The 18,555-nt window shown below is 40.2% G+C and overlaps 1 protein-coding gene and 1 non-coding gene across 2 annotated transcripts; both read right to left on the reverse strand.

Annotated features, from left to right (window-relative positions):
• Positions 1 to 89: 89 nt before the first annotated feature.
• On the reverse strand, positions 90 to 16,950 carry LOC121867285. The gene is made up of 20 exons (XM_042367178.1): positions 16,358 to 16,950; positions 15,062 to 15,180; positions 14,113 to 14,203; positions 13,671 to 14,025; positions 13,029 to 13,297; positions 12,750 to 12,866; positions 12,454 to 12,645; positions 10,305 to 10,336; positions 9,325 to 9,454; positions 7,718 to 8,251; positions 6,915 to 7,063; positions 6,458 to 6,551; positions 5,257 to 5,409; positions 4,625 to 4,772; positions 4,202 to 4,362; positions 3,864 to 4,015; positions 2,529 to 2,838; positions 2,167 to 2,325; positions 1,355 to 1,498; positions 90 to 618 (listed from the first exon to the last, which is right to left on the reverse strand). The coding sequence occupies exons 1-20, from the start codon at positions 16,937 to 16,939 to the stop codon at positions 421 to 423; spliced, it is 4,089 nt and encodes a 1,362-aa protein (XP_042223112.1). The 5' UTR covers positions 16,940 to 16,950; the 3' UTR covers positions 90 to 420.
• On the reverse strand, positions 8,731 to 8,804 carry Trnaa-cgc. Its single transcript has one exon. It is a non-coding gene; the product is annotated as a tRNA-Ala (tRNA).
• Positions 16,951 to 18,555: the final 1,605 nt, after the last annotated feature.

An 18,555-nucleotide genomic window follows, 5' to 3' on the forward strand; every position in this document is an offset into this window, starting at 1 on the left:
ATTTAACATGAACTGTGATGATGGGAAAGAAGAAAGTAAAGAATGATGGGGAATAAACAGACTTAGAAGATAATTATCAAAACAATTGATAAATCTGCAACATTTATTACTTTCACATTGGGTAGACGAGAAGCTAAAATATTGTATATTAGTATGTAGTAAAAAAGATGATTATATTGACCCTACGAAGACCTAATAGCTACGATTTTGGTCAAATTTCTTCCATGTTTAGTCACATAGACCTAACATTAACTGGTGCTATGGTTTAGAGATCAGGTTAATCTTTTTTTGCATTACTTGAAGAATTTGTCCCCTTTTTCCAACTAACTGTAACTATCAAACGTTTACTACACAACTAAAGAATGGACAGGAGTTGAGTTTTAAGCTGGGAACGATAATCCTCGACTATAGTGGTGTGGCCTACTCTCCATCTCCCCCTTCAGATTTCCTCTTGAGAGTGACCTCCCCCACGAAAACGATGGTGGAGATGAGAGAACCGAGAAGAAAGACGAAGAACACTCCCTGCATGTGGTCGACACTGAGGGACGTGACGTCGTTCTCAGTTTCATCGAGGTGTCTGACGTCCCCAGTCTCCTGTTCCTCTTGATTCTTGGTGTTCTGGACAAAGACAACAAAACAACCGTCTTCATCACATTATTTTTAACTTTTTGAGGAGTACATGTGACCAATACTTAGTTGGGTTTATCGAGTACACTATGATGTTTACGGTTCAACCCATGGTGTCTGTCGCGTGAGCCTGGCGTTACATATCACAAATAGGTTGAGATTTAAATGGTATATCTTTGGTCAAGATGTTGTGAGTAAGTTGGATTTTTTTTACTATAAGCTGGTGGTGATATGGTTATACTACTGGTACGGACTCATACTGGGTATAAATCACATAATACCTTCTCAATGGGGATCATAATTCGACATCTCCAATAATGTATATATCTGCATTTTACATTTTTTTTTAATTATAATGTAAATGACAAAATCCATTACTATAAATTATATATTTTAAGGCAGCACACAATTAATTAATAATAACCAATGAAATTTGAATAAACTTTCTTCATCAGAGGTGAGAGAAAAAAGAAAGAAATATTAATAGGTCAAAATGAGGGTATAGGAGAGCCCGGGGAAGACAAAGACTGGGATGTACGAATCAAATTGAAAGCTGTGATCCCCGGACAGTTCTTAAATCTGGGTTATTTAGTAGAGACAGTCAGATAACATTTAGAATGGAGAGTTGTAGTCGCCAGCCGAATGACACCTTGATTGATTGATTGGTTGATTGATTAATTGATTGTTGTTCTCCAGGAATCATTCTACTGTTTTATATTATACTCACCTTTTTGGAGATCATAAGAGACTCAGAGAACCAGTATTGCACGAGGCCACTCTCCACCATCCTCATGATAAAAGGGTCAAGCTTTTCTTTGAGGGGGGAGTGGCGCTGGGTGGTAAGAGCGATATTGTAGGGCGCAAAACACTCCTGTAAAACAAACCCCCGTCTCATTGTTATAGGTCCTTCCACTAGCTCTGTCAGGAGTACACAACGTTAGGAGAATTCCCCCACATATAACTACAACAACTGATCATAGAACAGGACCATATGCAACCTTATAAAACATGGAGAGTGAGAGGAGTTTCTGTAATGCTCTTTGAATCATGACTAACTTGCAGACAGTGGTAGTCAGTGTAATTGCTGTAAACGTTAAGAACCACTAGAAATATATAGTCCTACATGAAACGTTAGAAAAATAAAATTAAAAGAGAATAAACATGAAGAGGTTCATCTTTATTGCTTTGCGTGATGAAACTAAGCAATTACGATATACTGTTTGAAGACAGATAAATGAATCCATGTCCTTATGTAAAATAAACATCTAAACTGTACCGTTACAAAATAATGCTAACAGAAGTATTACTTCAGTATAGTAAGGCCCAGGTAACCAGCCTATGGCCTACCCTACATCTTCCTCTCTACACTTCCTTATACAGTACAGTAGGTCCTGAAGCCTCCCTGACACTTGCACCTTTTCCAACCTATTCCTCTTTCTGTTATTCCCACACATGTCCCTTTCTCTATCCTCCCTCAATCTCTGCCTGCAACTGCTCTTCCAAACCGACTCTCAGGAGAGTCGGTTTATTCAGTCTTACCTTGATGATTCTCATCAAGGGGGCGCCACGGGAGGAGAAGAGTTTAGTGATGACGTATTGCAGGTACATTTTGGATTCCAGGTAGACGGTCGTGCCAGCTTCTACCACAGTCCATAGGTCCTTGTGGAGTTGGTATGCCTGGAACCGCTGTGACAGTCCCTGTGTGTGTGTTGGGGGGGGGGGGTGTAATGTGATGGTTTTCACATAAATACTTATAGTTGTAGTTAGAATTTTGTCTGACATGTTATGATACAGATTATGATGTACAGTACATACTGCTGCTTTAAATATATCCGCTATAAATACAGAAGTGAGAAAGAAACCAGAACAACATCACTTAAGATTCAGTTTTAAAATAGTACCTTCAAATATTGATTTGACGATGCTTCCAAAGCGCTGCCGAAGAAGTGACCTATTCCTGCAATTTGGAGGCCGGATGCGTAGAGTTCACGAACTGTGTTGACGGTGGGTGGTTGGCGGGCGACGGTGAGGTAGGCAGTGAGGTTAGAGCGGTAGCCTGTGACGATGATGATGGTGTACATCCACAGGAAACACACGAACAACTGTGTACTTCTCCGGTGAGGCAAGTTAGCCTGAGCCTCAGAGAAGTGGAGACCATAGGCGTACAAACACGAGTAGGCGAACGAATGCAAGGCGCGGCTTTCTTCCGTGCTGTTGGTGGAAGACAATGTATTGACATAATGAAGAAATACTGGAGAGAGAGAGAGAGAGAGAGAGAAAGAGAGAGAGAGAGAGAGAGAGAGATCAAAGACATCTAAAGCTATAAGTGAACTAAACACAGGCACCAGTCATCCATCTGTAAAGGGGACAGCTGCGGTAGGTGCAATGTGTTTGTTTCTATTACAAATCCATACATGGAAGTCAAATATTGTGTATAGTGTTCAGCTCATGGTAAAGACTATCAGTTTATACTATGGTTAACAAGACTTTCCGGGTTACAAGATAAACACACTGGAACAACAAGAGCGTCACACTGGAACAACGAAAGGTGTAACATTGGAGATGCTGTGTATGTACAATGGAACAACAAAAGAGACGTGACAATGAACATATGAACAGGGTTTTTTTTCAAGGGGTGCAGGGGTAGTTTTTAGATACACATATAAATATAGCAACACCACAACAAGCAACAGTGACAGTAAGACTTCAATGGGGAGGGGGGGGGGGGTTCCTAATGCGGTGGGCGAACACAGAAGCGCCTTTTACGGAAAAGCGGATGTAAAAGTGTAAGGACGGTACAGAGAAAAGGTGAATGAGGACAAAATGTAATGTGAAATAAAGCAGATGTGAAGTACTTTTCCTGTGGCAGTAGTTCCAGGGGCTTCTGGGGTTTACATGTATTGGAACAACCACAAGTGCAACACTTAACCTGTACACACACTGTGTCATCACGAGAAGTAACACAGATGGAAGATGAGATGTTCAGTGATGTACAGTATCTCAAAAAAGTATTTGCCAGGATAGGTCCGATGACTACCAAAATGCTACAGGCAACTTGTGATGTCCCGGGAGGGTTGGTATGTGTGGCTCTGTGGCCACCGAAATGAATACACATTGCATTACTTCTGTTAAACCAAATACCAAAGTTAATGCATGTCCCAATATTTATCACCCATGGTCTCATAATGTCTCACACAGAGTGCAGACAGACACTATTATGAGATACTGTACAGTACCTCGAGTACCCTGCGCGGGCGAAGAAGAAGAGCAGCGGCCCACTCAGCACCAGCCCCGCCAGGAAGAAGAGCCACGTGGTCATCTGGAAGGGGTAGAGGATCCTCTTCCAGCGTGGAAGAGGTGGCGGCTGGCTGGCCATGAAGCAGGTCACCTGTCATGTGCACAAGAAAACATCAAGTGTATGGACATAGCGAGGTGCACCCCCCACAACATACTGTCAAGGCAACACATAATTCTGACAATTATACCCGGTACTAGCCTGCCAACACACAATCCTGACAGCACTAAATCCTGACACCAGGGGAGAGAGAGAGAGAGAGAGAGAGAAGGGCCTTACGTCGGCATCATAGGGCATGCTGAAATCGGTCACTTCCAGGCGGTTGTTGATGTTGCTGATGAACATGTTGACGATGCCTATATGAGCCTCACCCCTCTGCAGGTACCCCATCAGGCCGTTCCACGACGACCCATTGCCAATCCGGGTTCCCCACACTTCGCCTTAATCACAACACACACACACACAGATATCATCAGTTAAATTGATAATTACAATCTTCTAAGGACAATTTAAAGATTTAAAAGTATGACATCCAAATCACATGGTTTTTTTTCAGGATAATTATTAAAATAACTCGTAAAAAGGTATAGATGTGTGAGGTTAAATCAGGTATATTCGTTTAATAGTAACTGTAGTATTTTAATAGTTAAATTTCTCGCATAAATTTGGTACATTGAGAGATCTGTGAGGGCGGCCACCTACCTGCTGGGGGTTCAACATAACGGATGGAAAAGTTGAGGGCGTGGGCGAGGGCGGTCACTACCTGGATGTCGCGGCCATAACGGAGTACCACCTTTCCCGACTCATCCACCTCGTAGATAACGCTTGGGTCCCAGGGAAATGTTACCACCTGGCGAACACTCCAGGTATATAGCTCTCCAAACCACATAAGAGATAGATAACCAAGAAAACTGAAACAGAATTCTATTGAAAAAAAAATCACATATAAATCCCAATAACATCCAAGAGAAGTAGTGTTAGACCCTTCCTTCACCAGCTATAAGATTAGCTTTATAAATATTACAGAAATGACCACATCCAACACTAACCGTCCCATTACACATTTAGATAGCTTAGGTATAAGTGCTACTACGTGTCGTAAAATTCTTTCCTTCGTTTTAATATTCAATCAAGTTTATTCTACCACAAATAAACATATTCTAGTCCTGGTTGTATTTGGAAGGATTAATTTATTAGTTTTGGTAAGATATTATCAAAGATGATTTAAATACACGGGTTTCCAGGTGGTTAATGTGACTGGCACGTAAATTAAACAACTACTCTTACTATTGTGACGAACAGCGTGGAGGTTACCACTACCAGTGTGTCATTACCGTAAGAACAGCGCCGCGGAGGTGAGTCAACTTGTCGGGGAAGAGGGAGGCGGAGGTAGTGAGGCGGTGAGGTAACCAGGTGGTGAGGTAGGCCAGGCCAGTCTCCCATATCAGCTGGTTGGTGTAGAGGAGCCACTCCCCTTCTCGCTCTGACTGAAGGAGGCATCACCGCTGTGAGTCAAGCTGCACATCCCAACATGACCGAGGGTGACTCGATTGTCTTTATGAATATTATACTGGCTTATGAAATGATTTGTATCACTATCTATCTATCTATCTATCTATCTATCTATCTATCTAAAACAAAGAAGTATGTCTGTTTGTGAGTGTCTGCACGAGAATCTCGGAAACTACTTTACCGATCTGTAGTGATGATGGATGGTGTTATAAGTAGTGATGATGGGTGGTGTTATATGTAGTGATGATGGATCTTGTTATATGTAGTGATGATGGATGGTGTTATATGTAGTGATGATGGATCTTGTTATATGTAGTGATGATGGATGATGTTATATGTAGTGATGATGGATAGTGTTATATGTAGTGATGATTAGACAATAAAATAATAACAGTTTAATGCTAAAAAATATACTTTGCTGTACCGTTGTAGTGAAAAACATGGTGGAACTTACATACACCGTTAATGAACTATTGATGGAAGAAGAAGTTTTGGGGACTGAACAGTGAGACAATGTGGAGCCTCCCGGAGGGTGGCGTCCTACCGTGGCCTAGCGAATGAGCCGCCCGGAGGGCGGCGTTTCTGCTAGTAGTTATATATATTTAGGAAGACACCTAGAGGGAGGCAACTTTTGTGTCGCATTGAACCATTGAGAGAGAGAGAGAGAGAGAGAGAGAGAGTGCGTGTGTGTGTGTGTGTATGATTTCAGGAATATTTACGAAATAGGGATATTTTTAATATTTTTTCTCGAATATTCACTTTAACTTGTATAAAGAACAGATCTTATGGATAATCATAATATAAACTTATGCATATGTAAATAACTTCTATATTAACTTAGCTTCGTTTTGCTAACTTAATTTAACGTTATGCATCGTTTAGTTAAATTAAAATGCTAAATAAAACAATAAATGTTGTCATATATGAGGTAATTTAAATTAAGTTATAATAATAAACACAACAACTTCTTATTAGGTAAAAACAACTGTTGTGTTATAATGAGGTAGTGTGGATGACGTGAACCTTAACAAGAGCCAGCAGGTTGTGGGTCTTGAGCATCTTCTTAGTGGTGGTGAGGGCCGTCAGCTGAGTCTTGGAGGGTCCAGCTACCACGTATCTGGTCAACACAAGTCATACAGTGTAGTTAAGTCCTCTCACAAAGTTATGAGTTTTGGTTCACACTAACTATATACATGATGATATCTTTTATGTTTGCAAATCACAAACATAGTCCATCTTGTAATTCTCGTACAGTATAAGGTTTAGATGACATCCTTATCAACACGCAATATTTTCCCTATGTTATTAGCCATTTTGGACTCACGATAAATACAACTCTATACATTATTACATCGTCTTATATCTCTTTAGAATCGTTTGTATCCTTCCCTCGTAAATAAGTCTTCACACGTTCCTGGTAATCTTGTTTCTATGGCGTGACAAGTGAAGATAACTCACCTGTGTAGTTGTGGTCGCTCACCTGCCCGTAAAGTCCCACATAAAGTTAGTTAGGTCAGCAAAATTGAAGAGTGTGTGGTGATGGTGGTGGAGGAGGAAGAGGTAACCGCGACACTGTGTTGACTCCCACACCACGCCCTCTAGGTCGACTGTGCTCCTTACTTCTACTACCTGCCGTCACCACGCCCACAACCACCAGCGTAAGGATATTTATATATAGATATCCACTCATTATAATCAACACCACACATGCATATTTTTTTACAAAGCTAATAACTTACTGGGAGTTAAATATAATAATATAAATACCAATGCATAGAGAACATTTTATTAAGTATAATCAATTTCCTCCCTGTTGTAATTTTTAAGATACGCTTTTTGCTATAGAAAATACTTAAAATCTAATTACTGTTACGGGGAAGATAATGACAAGTGATGATACATTCTGTAAAATAAGAAATGAAATACCGGTAAGTAATGTTCTTTTGCATCAACTGTAAACATTGTCTTCTCTTCCTATCCCCTTTTTCTTAACTATTTTACATATTTATTATTCATATTTATTAATATGTATTTAAATACCAAAATTCGTAGACTCCCTCGAGCTCTTTAGGAAATCTCACTCTCAAGTTTCGTTCAAAACCACAGTAGATTAAAGAAAGTATACATATTATGATCATATATTGGTTAAGTACTATCCAAACTATTTAAAATCAAGACAGCTTAAAACCAAACAGATTTAGGATAGTTAGTGCCATGCAAAATATAATAATAAAACATAAATAAACAGTAAATGGTTAATTAAGAACATAATATAACACGGACCTGTCTTGGGTTGGGCAGTAACTTCAGATGATCCAATACAGGTGAGTCCTTGAAGCCAGCGTCGAAGGCAACAACTAACACGCAACCTTTCATCTCTTTAGTTACTATGGCTACCAGGAGGCGGGCCAAGGACTCTTCGTCGGCAGGGGTGAGGGAGGAGGAGGAGTATGAGGCCAGTGATAGGAGACCAGGAGTTAGGGCTGTGGAGTTATCGGGTGGCCATCCAGCTGTTGGCGACCTGTGACCCTCACTAGAGTTCGCCTCAGAATTTAGTGACATAAGGCGAAAGTTTTGAGTCTGTAGGGCAGAGGACTCACCACTTGGGGAATACAGACGAGAATTTACATTATACTTATTAATGGTGTTTATCAAGGGCTCGGGGATTACAGCAGGTTTACTGTCGTTTTTCTCAAAGGACAGAATCGGTGTTGGCTTGATAGACGTGACAGATGGCTCGCTTCCAGCAAGGTGCAGCCAGATACACACCACACACAGAAACAGTGCCTTCTGCCTCACCATCTTGTTTCTGGTACCCTGTAAGACCACACATCACAACTCCTGTTTAGTAAATATTCTCAAGGTGAATAATTCTTAAAGAATTAAACAACTTTATGTTCCCAAACCTATGATGCAAAAATATATTTCAGTTTAAAGTAGCACAGAACTGTCTTACCTTTGCTTAGTTTATGATCTCTTGTAACATAATAATCCTTTCACTTTTACCCCTAATTCATCCATTGTACAGTACTTTACAAATTAGCTTCACCCATTTTTATGTGGTATAATAATGGTTACCCCTCGTGTAACGAGGATGGCCGGCCCTATGGCCACCTTGGCGTGAAATTGTTTAAGGTGTAGACTGTAGAAGCTGTCGCCAGCACAACAACCACACCCTGAGTTAACGAGGAATAGTCCGAGAAGACCGGACAACTCGCCAACTGCACTGGCGAACCATTGCCCAATTACTGCTGGGTAGACAGAGGCAAATGGCGTCAAGAAACTTGCCCCTAGTTTCACCCTGCCCGGGGATCGAACCCGGGTCCGCTCGCTTGCGAGGCGAGTATGCTGACCATTACACCACAGGTCGTACAGCACATCACACTTGTCACAGAAACACAAAAAATATGTACATAAGAATCGTTATGACACAAGCTGCTTCAAGAACGGTGGGTTATAAGTACAGTCTTCACTGTTTACACAAGAAATGTGGAAAGGGCGGGAAGTGTGCAACATTACCGCGTCAAAGTCTCGGTAAAATAACGTCAAGCATTCAAAGTTCATCAACAATTTAGTATTTTAGACTTTTTTTTTTACGTGGATTAGCCCACCCGGGCACAGGTCACTGACCCACATCAGGCAGAAAGTCAGATCAGCAACCTAGGACTTGGTCACAATTTTCGTGGTGCCATATGGCAGCAGGGTCTACCATTAGACAACACATTATGCTTCCAATATCCTCCCAGGCGGTAGTACCTCCCTGTTTGATAGCTGCCTGCTACCTATAACTTGTAGTGTTGGCTCACGGCTTATGAAGTTCGGCTGCACCTGCCCGACTAAAGTGCTACACATTCTCTAACTTATACCTAGATACAACGATGTTTCCTTACCTGGGAGACCAGATCAAAGGCGCCCAAAGGACACAGGCATCGATCGCCAGGTGGGTGTGAGCTGGGCGGGGAGAGAGAAGTGTGTGGGCCTTGCACCCTCACCTGTTTTTGTACTCGGCTGTCGGTAAGGCTGCCACGTAAAGGATAATTATTTACATCTGTACGAGAACTTTTTAAACGATAACAGTAATACGCCGATACGCCATACGTTCATGACTCTCGATGTTCTCATTAAATATATATTTTCTTGAGCCGAAGACAACTTTGTCCAATAAGAGAGTATGAACTTTAAAAAAAAATTGATTTGTCTGTCATATGGCTACCGAGTGGCTATCTGATTTTTGTGACATTTAATGATATTGTCTATTCGGATGTGATTGCCTCGTGGGGACTGACAGAATAATGACAATGACGGATTTTTTTAAAGTACAAATATAAATTATCAAAAGCGAAGATAATTTAAGAATCTCAATCCAAAAAGTTAATCATCAAACCAAAATGATTTTTCAGAACACACACACACACACACACACACACATACACACACACACACACACAATATAAAGGGTAACTTGTTTCACATAGCGCAAAACAATTTATTGAAACAAAGAGTCAAATTGGGCTGGAGTATCGTTGGAAAACTTTGTCATATGAAAGAATTTTTAAGAATCACTTTGGTCAAATATTAATAAACAACATCTTCCTCTGCCAGAAAAACACTGGACCAGCAAGTACCGCCAATACTGACTTAATGTATAATGAAAAAAACCTGGGCAAACATTTTAAAACCTTTCCTTAAAAATTGACTTCCATATCCCAGCTAATTTTATTATTATAATTTTAAAGTCTAATTCACATGACCTTAAGATAATTTTAAAGTCGTAATACGTTATTTAGCTCTCTAAGACTAAAACTAAAGATACTTATGGAAATCAGTGCATTTTTTCACACCTTTATTTAGAATACGTTTGGACCCTCACCATTCTATTTCAGGTCGCACAGTCTCACTCAGCTGCAGGACCATCACCAATTGTGTACAGTAACCATAACAGCCATAAATGATTCTACCTAATAATAATGAAGTAACTCATTCGTTCGCCTCCTGCCTCTTATTGCCTCTTTACTCTGCCGCACTTCATGATAAAAACATTCGGAATTCTTCCCCATAATCTTCTCATAGTGAGTCTCTGTCCTCTCTACCTTGTTCTTCACACATATAAACACATTTGCTCTTTCATTCTTTTAGCAAACAACCATCGATGTGTAAAAATTAGGTTCAAATCAGTCATTACGTCTTTATAATCCTTTAAGAAATCTCTATGCGGCGTAAAAACATAATGGTTGCTGATGAAAAATTGGATAAGTAAATGATAATCTTCTTTGTATTTGTTTGGTAAAGAGATAGGCTCCCTGGAAGGCGCGTAGACGAGTAATATGTAACCTATCAAACACCCACTCTGGTAAAGGCTTGGTGGCGCTGCCCTGACATTTTCAAACTTTAGACAAAAGTGTTTACAATTGTCCAACTAACGCAGCACAAGTTGTCTTTGATGAACGAATGTCACTTGAAAGGTTTTACCTGGAACCTTATTTAGTATGAAATTAAGTGATCTAAAGTTGTACCGAGCAGCTTTGAAGTGGAGCAACAACCGTGTAGTATCTGAGTCCTAGCATCAGTGACGACGTCGCCTGACTTCCACCATTACATTTAAAGACCTTTAGTTTGAGGAACTGTCACTCTGAGAAGAGGAATCTTTTTTTTTGATAGCATGGTACTGTTAACTTTTCTCTCTCTCAACACACACACACACACACACAGTATATATAAATAAATGACAACGATGTAGAGATGTGTCTATTTGCATGATAGTTAATGAACATACAGTACAACAATAAATTTTATTTGTAAGTGAAGATCTACAATTTTCCAATATAAAGTTGTGTCTTGAGAAGGTAAACATCGGTGAAGACATGATTGAACATGACCATGTGTTTGTAAGCAGTACAGGTAAGTCACGAATTATGAAGTCACCTTATCCTCCCTCTCTATGGCGTGGGGAAGGTAAGTCGGTCGCTTTCACATTTATTTATTTGTTAACTAATGACTTTCGACTCAACATCACACTTATATAATACTTAGGGATAAACAAACCTTCCGACATACAGTATGAAGAGTTACCAATTCAAAATCATTTTCATACATAACATTTCACTGATTTATTTATATTAAGTAAAATACGTTCCACACAAGAGATACGAGCTGTTTTACTGTACCGGGATAAAAATAAGAGGAAACTACAGTGATTTATTTTTTTTCTGATGTAATATATACCGAACCAATTACTGTAGTTAAATTGACAATAACATGCAAAGAGACAATGTGTTTTAAAATCTGAGTTGAACAAGGGGGCTCTTAAAGAAAATTAAAGTATATTATGATAACTGAGCTTTTGCTTACATTAGTGAGATGACTCGGGAGTGTACAGTATACATTCATCACAGGTTACACGAGCAGACATTAGCTTAACATTAGGTTTCAAATTCCTGTTCATTATATAAATTCTGGTACTATAATAATGCGAAATTCTTAATAAAAGTCATTCAAGAGAGTTTGTACCAGCCAACAAGTACCGCCTGGTCAGTTGGTCTCACCACCACAGTCAATATAGTACACTTAAATCACTTATATTATACCTCAAATGGTTCACATGTATCTTACCTAATATCTCTTCATCTCTCCCACGTAACTATCAAGCTTGGGAGAAAATGGACAAGGAAAGATTAAAAGAGCAAGTACAAACATTCTACACTTACTTCTTCATAACCTTAACATACTAAGTGTACAGGGTGGTACTGCAGTTCACTTATGTTCCTTTGTTAGTTAAGATGACTACCCAAAAGATAACGTTGAAGATAACAGCTGCAGCCGGGATGACGAGGCGGATCAACTTCACGGTCTTGTGTGATCTGGTGGTCGTCACCTGCGCCAGGGCACGATCACTCCAGACGCCCTCCTTAACGGAAGATACCTTAACTGTAATACCTGTATGTTCTGACCTTATATATATACAGTATATATCCTGTCTTCCCTGTATATGTGTTCGGCCTTCCCTGTATAGCCTCTGTTACCTGTGTGGATGATGGAGAGTCGATGAACTCTATGAAGACGTGGAAGAGGATGATAGAGAAGAGGAGGAAGATACACGAGAAGAACCAGTAGTCGATGATCTTGAGGTAGGAGGTCTGGGGCAGGTGAGAACTGATCTGGTCAGATAATGTGTACAGCACCAGCAGGGTCGTCAAGCTCACGGTGAGTCGTACCTGTGGGTAGTTGTGGTAGTGTTAGTACCTGTATCTGTCGGCTGCCAGTCAGAAGTCCCCCCCCCCCCAAAAAAAAACGAAAAAAACGGAGATAGTCAATTTACCTGAAGGAGACCAAGCTTGATGTAGAGTGTGGCGTAGCCAATAATGACGAGCATGAAGGAGGGGAGGAACATGACCAGCACGATCCGCTCATACTGCCGCCTGAGAGAGAACCTCACCTGTACGGGGTTAAAGAAGCCACATCATTCATATGTGTCTCTCGTACTCCCGTGATTTAAAATGGTCAAGATTCAGATATTAATTTTCAGTGCAGTATTTCTTTCTGGCTGATCTTAAGTTGAAATTATAACTAAAATACAACGTATGTATGATGTCCGTACTTGTAAACAGAAGTAGGGAACTAAGGAGTCATTTACTGTAGCTGCACTGAAGTTCCCAATTTCATAGGAGCTGATCATTTGGCTTCCCCTGTATAACACTTGCACATTTCTGAAGGCTAGGTGTTGTTTGTGGAGTGAGGTAAACACGATCTGGACGTCACAGTGCTGATGGTCGAAGGGGTATGTGACGATGTCTAGGTCACAAGTGAAGGAGCCGAAGAATGACTGGTGTACATTAAGACTCGCACTGTTGCTCTCGTAGATGGTGTCTGTGAGGTGAGATACACTTGAAATAACCTTCATAGTCTCATGTATTGATGCTTCACTCTGGAGGAACACTGAGTACAGCTGGCATTAATTCATCTCCTCGGTGAAGACTAAGGAACCATCGCAAGGACTCAAAATGAACAATGTTGAGGTTTTAGTTTTCATTTTAAATCCAGCATTTCCACCTTACCCCGATAAATAATTGTAATAGCTTTTGAATCATTTTACTTTTGCGTTTTCTTTAAGTCTTTATTTGTTAAAGAATATTATGGAGATGAAAAAAAAATGAAAAAAATTCCTGTGTGAGAAATTCATGTGTGTACAAAATGGAGGAACCTTACTAGTCACTTCATCTATAATTATCTCCATCCTTACCCATATTGACGACGTTGAAGTCTCGGATGGAGGCATTTCCGATCTTCTCTACATAGACTTCTTCCCGAAGCAGGTGTATGTCGCCATCATAAGCATTCTGAAAGCTATATCTTGGAATCCAGAGGCGCCCTTTATCCTCAAGGGACAGCTTATTCAGGTAAAAATTGTCATTCAGGTTGTGGTAAGTGAGTCTTGGGTCTTGCCAACGGGTTTCTACGACAAGAAGCGCCGTGAATGACTGTTCTAGGTCACTGACTTTAACCACACGGAAGATGTACACCGTAGGGGAGAGTAACAACAGGTCACTCTCAACAAACCCTCTGGGAGGTCGGTCACCTTTGTACTCTGGCGGAAACTAAGACACAAGCATTACCAAAAACAATCATGATATTACAGTGGTGGTGTTCAGTGGCTGGTGACAGAGAGCGAGGGCTACACATACCTTAACAACTGAACAATTGTCCTCGTCCGACTTGTCTGGGCAGTGATCGTACAGGTCACACCGAGCTTCGTTCTCTACACAGTCGCCTGATCTGCGGACACAACACTCCTACTTTATCATAAACACATTAGTTATGGGGAAGTAATAAAAAATTTGGTTATAAATAAAACTCCAGGACGCTCATTAAAAGCAGTTCCATTTGAGCCTCTTCTCTTCATAACTATACGAAACAAGACATTATCATGACCACTATATATAGAGTAAGAAGTAACTCCCTACCACTAACTAACATACTAACGATGGAAATACTAAACACAAACTGTGCCAAACAGAAATGGATGTCAAGATTTTATTCAGAGATATGGGAATCCCCCCCCCCCACCCCAGCCGTATACTGTCGCGCCCCCATACCTGCACATGAACTGGTCGTGTGTGCAGGAGGAGAGGCTGAGGACAACAGTGGATGATGTCCGTTTGCACACTGGTGAGGGGGTCGTCCAGGTATGGCGGCCCAGTGGGTAAAGGGATGAGGAAGGCAGCTCCAGCCTGGCCACTGTCTTGTTGCTCTGGGAGTCCCACAGCCGCCATTGACCTGTCGAAGAGCCACTCACCAGGGTTACCTTGTTTTGTCTCTCTCACCTGTAAAACTGTTATTTATTCTGTAGCGAATCTCCAGAGTTATGTTCAACTGTCTGAGTACTCAAATAGTGTCATTTAAGGAGACTCAATTTTATCTTTAGGTTAACATTGTATTTTTTGTTTTACTATTACGACATATTTTGTTCACCAAATTTCCCCCTAAAATATATTGTTCGGTATTATCAGAATTAATAAACTTGGCACATAAGGATTTATATCAAAATTATTCGGGGCCATAATGCATAATCAATTTAATGTGTAATTACATAAGAATTAAGTTAATAAATCAACAATAAAAGGCTGAACAAACTGGTCTGTTCCTGCAGTCTTACCAAGTCCCTCGTAGTAAATATTATAACCAAAAGCTCCATGGAAGAATGGTTTATCGTTCTTGTAGCCATCGACGAAGAAGTGAATCATGTCTGGGTTCTGGTAACACAACCCGCGTAGGATGAGGACTTGGGGGTGGAGGGTGTCACACACAGTACAGGCCCACCACCCACTCTCACACCGGATGTCCTCCCACACCCCTGTCAACTGTGCACAGCGTATTAGTTAACTCTTAAACATCACACAAACACAAGCCACAACCATATAATTCATAAACCTTTAACTAAAATTATAACTTATAAATAAAATCATAACTATAACTAAAGGCACACCAGTTCCTTCTTTCCTACACAAGAGTGGGTGAAAATCTGTAACTAGTATCTTATTTGTTGTGTGGGGTATCATCGAGATATTAAAGATGATGCAACGATTATAACACAAGAAGTTTATCCAGTACTGAGCTCAAGTAATAATAATAATAACATCAGGAATCACACCTTTGAACTGTCCAAGACTCGTCTACATAATAAAGTGAGACAAAATAACGTCTACCAAGGCACTGAACGTATGATGCTCTCCAAACATGATGACCTTCGAGAGAGGGATGTATAAACAGTGGGCAGATGTAAATGAAATTTGTACAAGACCTCTGTATTATCTATCAAATGACACAATTATAAATTTTGGAACAGTTGGTGATGCGGCTAATTCAGGTTTCATCCACTAGAGAACAGAAAATCAGTCAACTTCTGTGTCATATTCTCTGGCCACATAAAAGGAAAAAGTTATTTAGTTAAGGCTACAGAATGGTACAAACTAAAAGCTTTTATGTCTGTTAGTTATTCTTTTGTTTACATTCAACATAGGAAACGTAATTTAGGGACACTTAATCGAGAGAAGAGTAAGATATAGGTTTCGCAGATTCTTTTTACAATATGTATGTTTGGTTGAAACTGTTTTTAATCTTAAACTTTGAGTAGTGTCTGTCTGAACACATGTTTGGACGTAGTAAAATATTCTGTAATGACAGTGGGAAGATTATTTATTTATTAGTGAAGCATTTTGAAATACAGTATACAGTATACAGTATTTCACCGGCTAAACGACGCAAATATAAAGATATCGAGTATATTTTATTGGAGACAAGGTAATATTACATCCATTGGAGGCTAAATTAATGTTACATCCGTTTAGCAGCGTGCGATTGTTAAGTTTTTAATTTGAAGAGTAAATATAATTATCTAAGACCGATAACACAACTTGCTCTTGTTGTTACCTTCGTCAGATAGAGACAATTCTGCTCCGGGTTTGGTCTGTCGCTGAAAAATTGTGTCATGTTGGTGATCTCCTCCCCGGTAGCTTTGTCCCGCCACACAGTCTCCTCTTCCTGGTCTGAGGCGCCGAGGAACACCAAGGCATTGGTATAGACGTTGGCGAACTGCATGGCGTCCTGATACAGCTTTTTGCTCGCCTCGAAATTTCGCGGGGTGTACACGCTGCTCCCGAGCCTCTGGCAGAAGGCTTCTCCCTCAGCTATAGTGTGTTCTTCGGGAAAGATAACATACCTGTCCTCTGTTGTACATAGGTCCTTTAGAGCAACCTCAAAGGTAAACGCTCCCCCTACCATCTCCAGTTCGTTAGCGTCAGTTGAGAAGACGTCACCAGAGATATTCTGTTCACACAAGGCCAGTGACTTTACCTCCTCATGAGAGAACACTCGCTGCCAAAAGTTCATCTGCGTTATGCGGCCCAGAAATCGTTGGTGGACATTAAACCCTCCTGAGCGTTCGTCCTGTTCCTGACCCAGGACGAGTGTGGCGTCCAGGGTGAGGGAGCTGCTGCTGCCCTCCAGCTCCATCAGTCCGCTAACAGCCTGTCACCATACATACGAGTACAGGAGAAAGAAAACAATATTGATGATTACAACAGGGATGTGTGATTTTTTATATATAATGGGAATGGTCAAATGTAATGGTTCTGATTGGTTTATCTAAATTCAGTCCATGGTGGATACTTCCAAAAGTAACGAGGCAATGTGTACAAAAATAACAATATAAAAGTTAATTGAGTAAAGTAAGAAAGTACCGTACTGCCACTACGTTACTGGGCACCTCTGCCTGTATGTCATTTTGCCTTTGATGGCTGAGACTGAATGATAAAGGCAGATGAGGATCGCCTGATATGTGAAGTGGGAAGCATGACACAAATAACTCACCTCTCTACCATTGATATAGAGGGTGTAGTGCTGCCGCTGAAACACGTGGCAGAAGTGAGACCAACGGGCGAGGGGCAGCTGGTGACTGTACTCCCTCAGCGCCTTCACCCGCATCTTGCCGTTGTACACCACCCTCAGCCGGTTCAGGTAGGTTGCTGAGGACAGTCAAAGATTAACCTTAAGACAACATTCAGGAGTGAACATGTTTATTGTATTTTCGATGATTATAAAAAAATAAGGTGACGATACGAACAGCAATAACAAACCAAACTTAACTTGTTACTAACACCTTTTTCTAATACTAATCTCATAATCTAATGACCTTGACACGAACAAGAGACTCGATGTTTGAATACAAAATCTATAGATATACAAACATGAAGCTAACTCACGATAAACACTGTAAAACATCTAATCTACATATATAATGACTTCAATTGGAGATAGTCAGCTATAATTACTTGTTTGATTAAAGCTATTAGTCCTAAAACATTTCAATATGTTAAAAAAACTAGCAAAAAATATTATTAACATCCTGTACAACATTAAATAACTCTTCACGGGGTACAGAGACGGAGACCAACACGCAGTGAATATTTAGCACCTCTCCTTAACAAACTTCTTAACGCAAATTTAACCTAAAACATTCTAATACAGTTTACTAACATTACGATCTCTGATACCCGAGTAACAATGTTTATAAATTCAATGTTTAATAACTTCAAAAATAACTCTAGTATTGCTTTAGGAACTAGACGATAATGAGGATTCTTAACTAAACACTAATGAAACTGGTCTTAAGTTTTTATTCCCACATGTGAAAGATTATGCCCTCCTTTTTTTCACAATACAATCCATATCTTGTATACGAATATTTATCAACACTGGAAAAAAAAACACAAAATTAACCTTTCCTTCACCAATTGTCTAAAACTTCCCTTGTAATATATTCTGTGGCGACGGGGGTTGATACACATAAACTATAGTGTGTGTGGTCAGTAGATGGCGGGTGCTATAATGCATGACTCACGTAGCACACCAGCAGGCGGGACTAATTAATATTTCATGTGGGTATTAGAGGCGGCGGTAAACTGTTTGTGTATTAATAATATATGACATTATTTTTCACTGTGTGTGTTTTGTCTCTATGTCTTAGTGTGCCTGTTTATATGTTAATCTATGTTTGTTTGTTTATATGCCTCAGTCTGTGTGTGTGTGTGTGTGTGCCAATGGGTGATAATGATATATATGTAAACACC

This window comes from Homarus americanus, unplaced genomic scaffold (genome assembly GCF_018991925.1).
Source record: "Homarus americanus isolate GMGI-L3 unplaced genomic scaffold, GMGI_Hamer_2.0 scaffold6317, whole genome shotgun sequence".
Taxonomy (NCBI): domain Eukaryota; kingdom Metazoa; phylum Arthropoda; class Malacostraca; order Decapoda; family Nephropidae; genus Homarus; species Homarus americanus.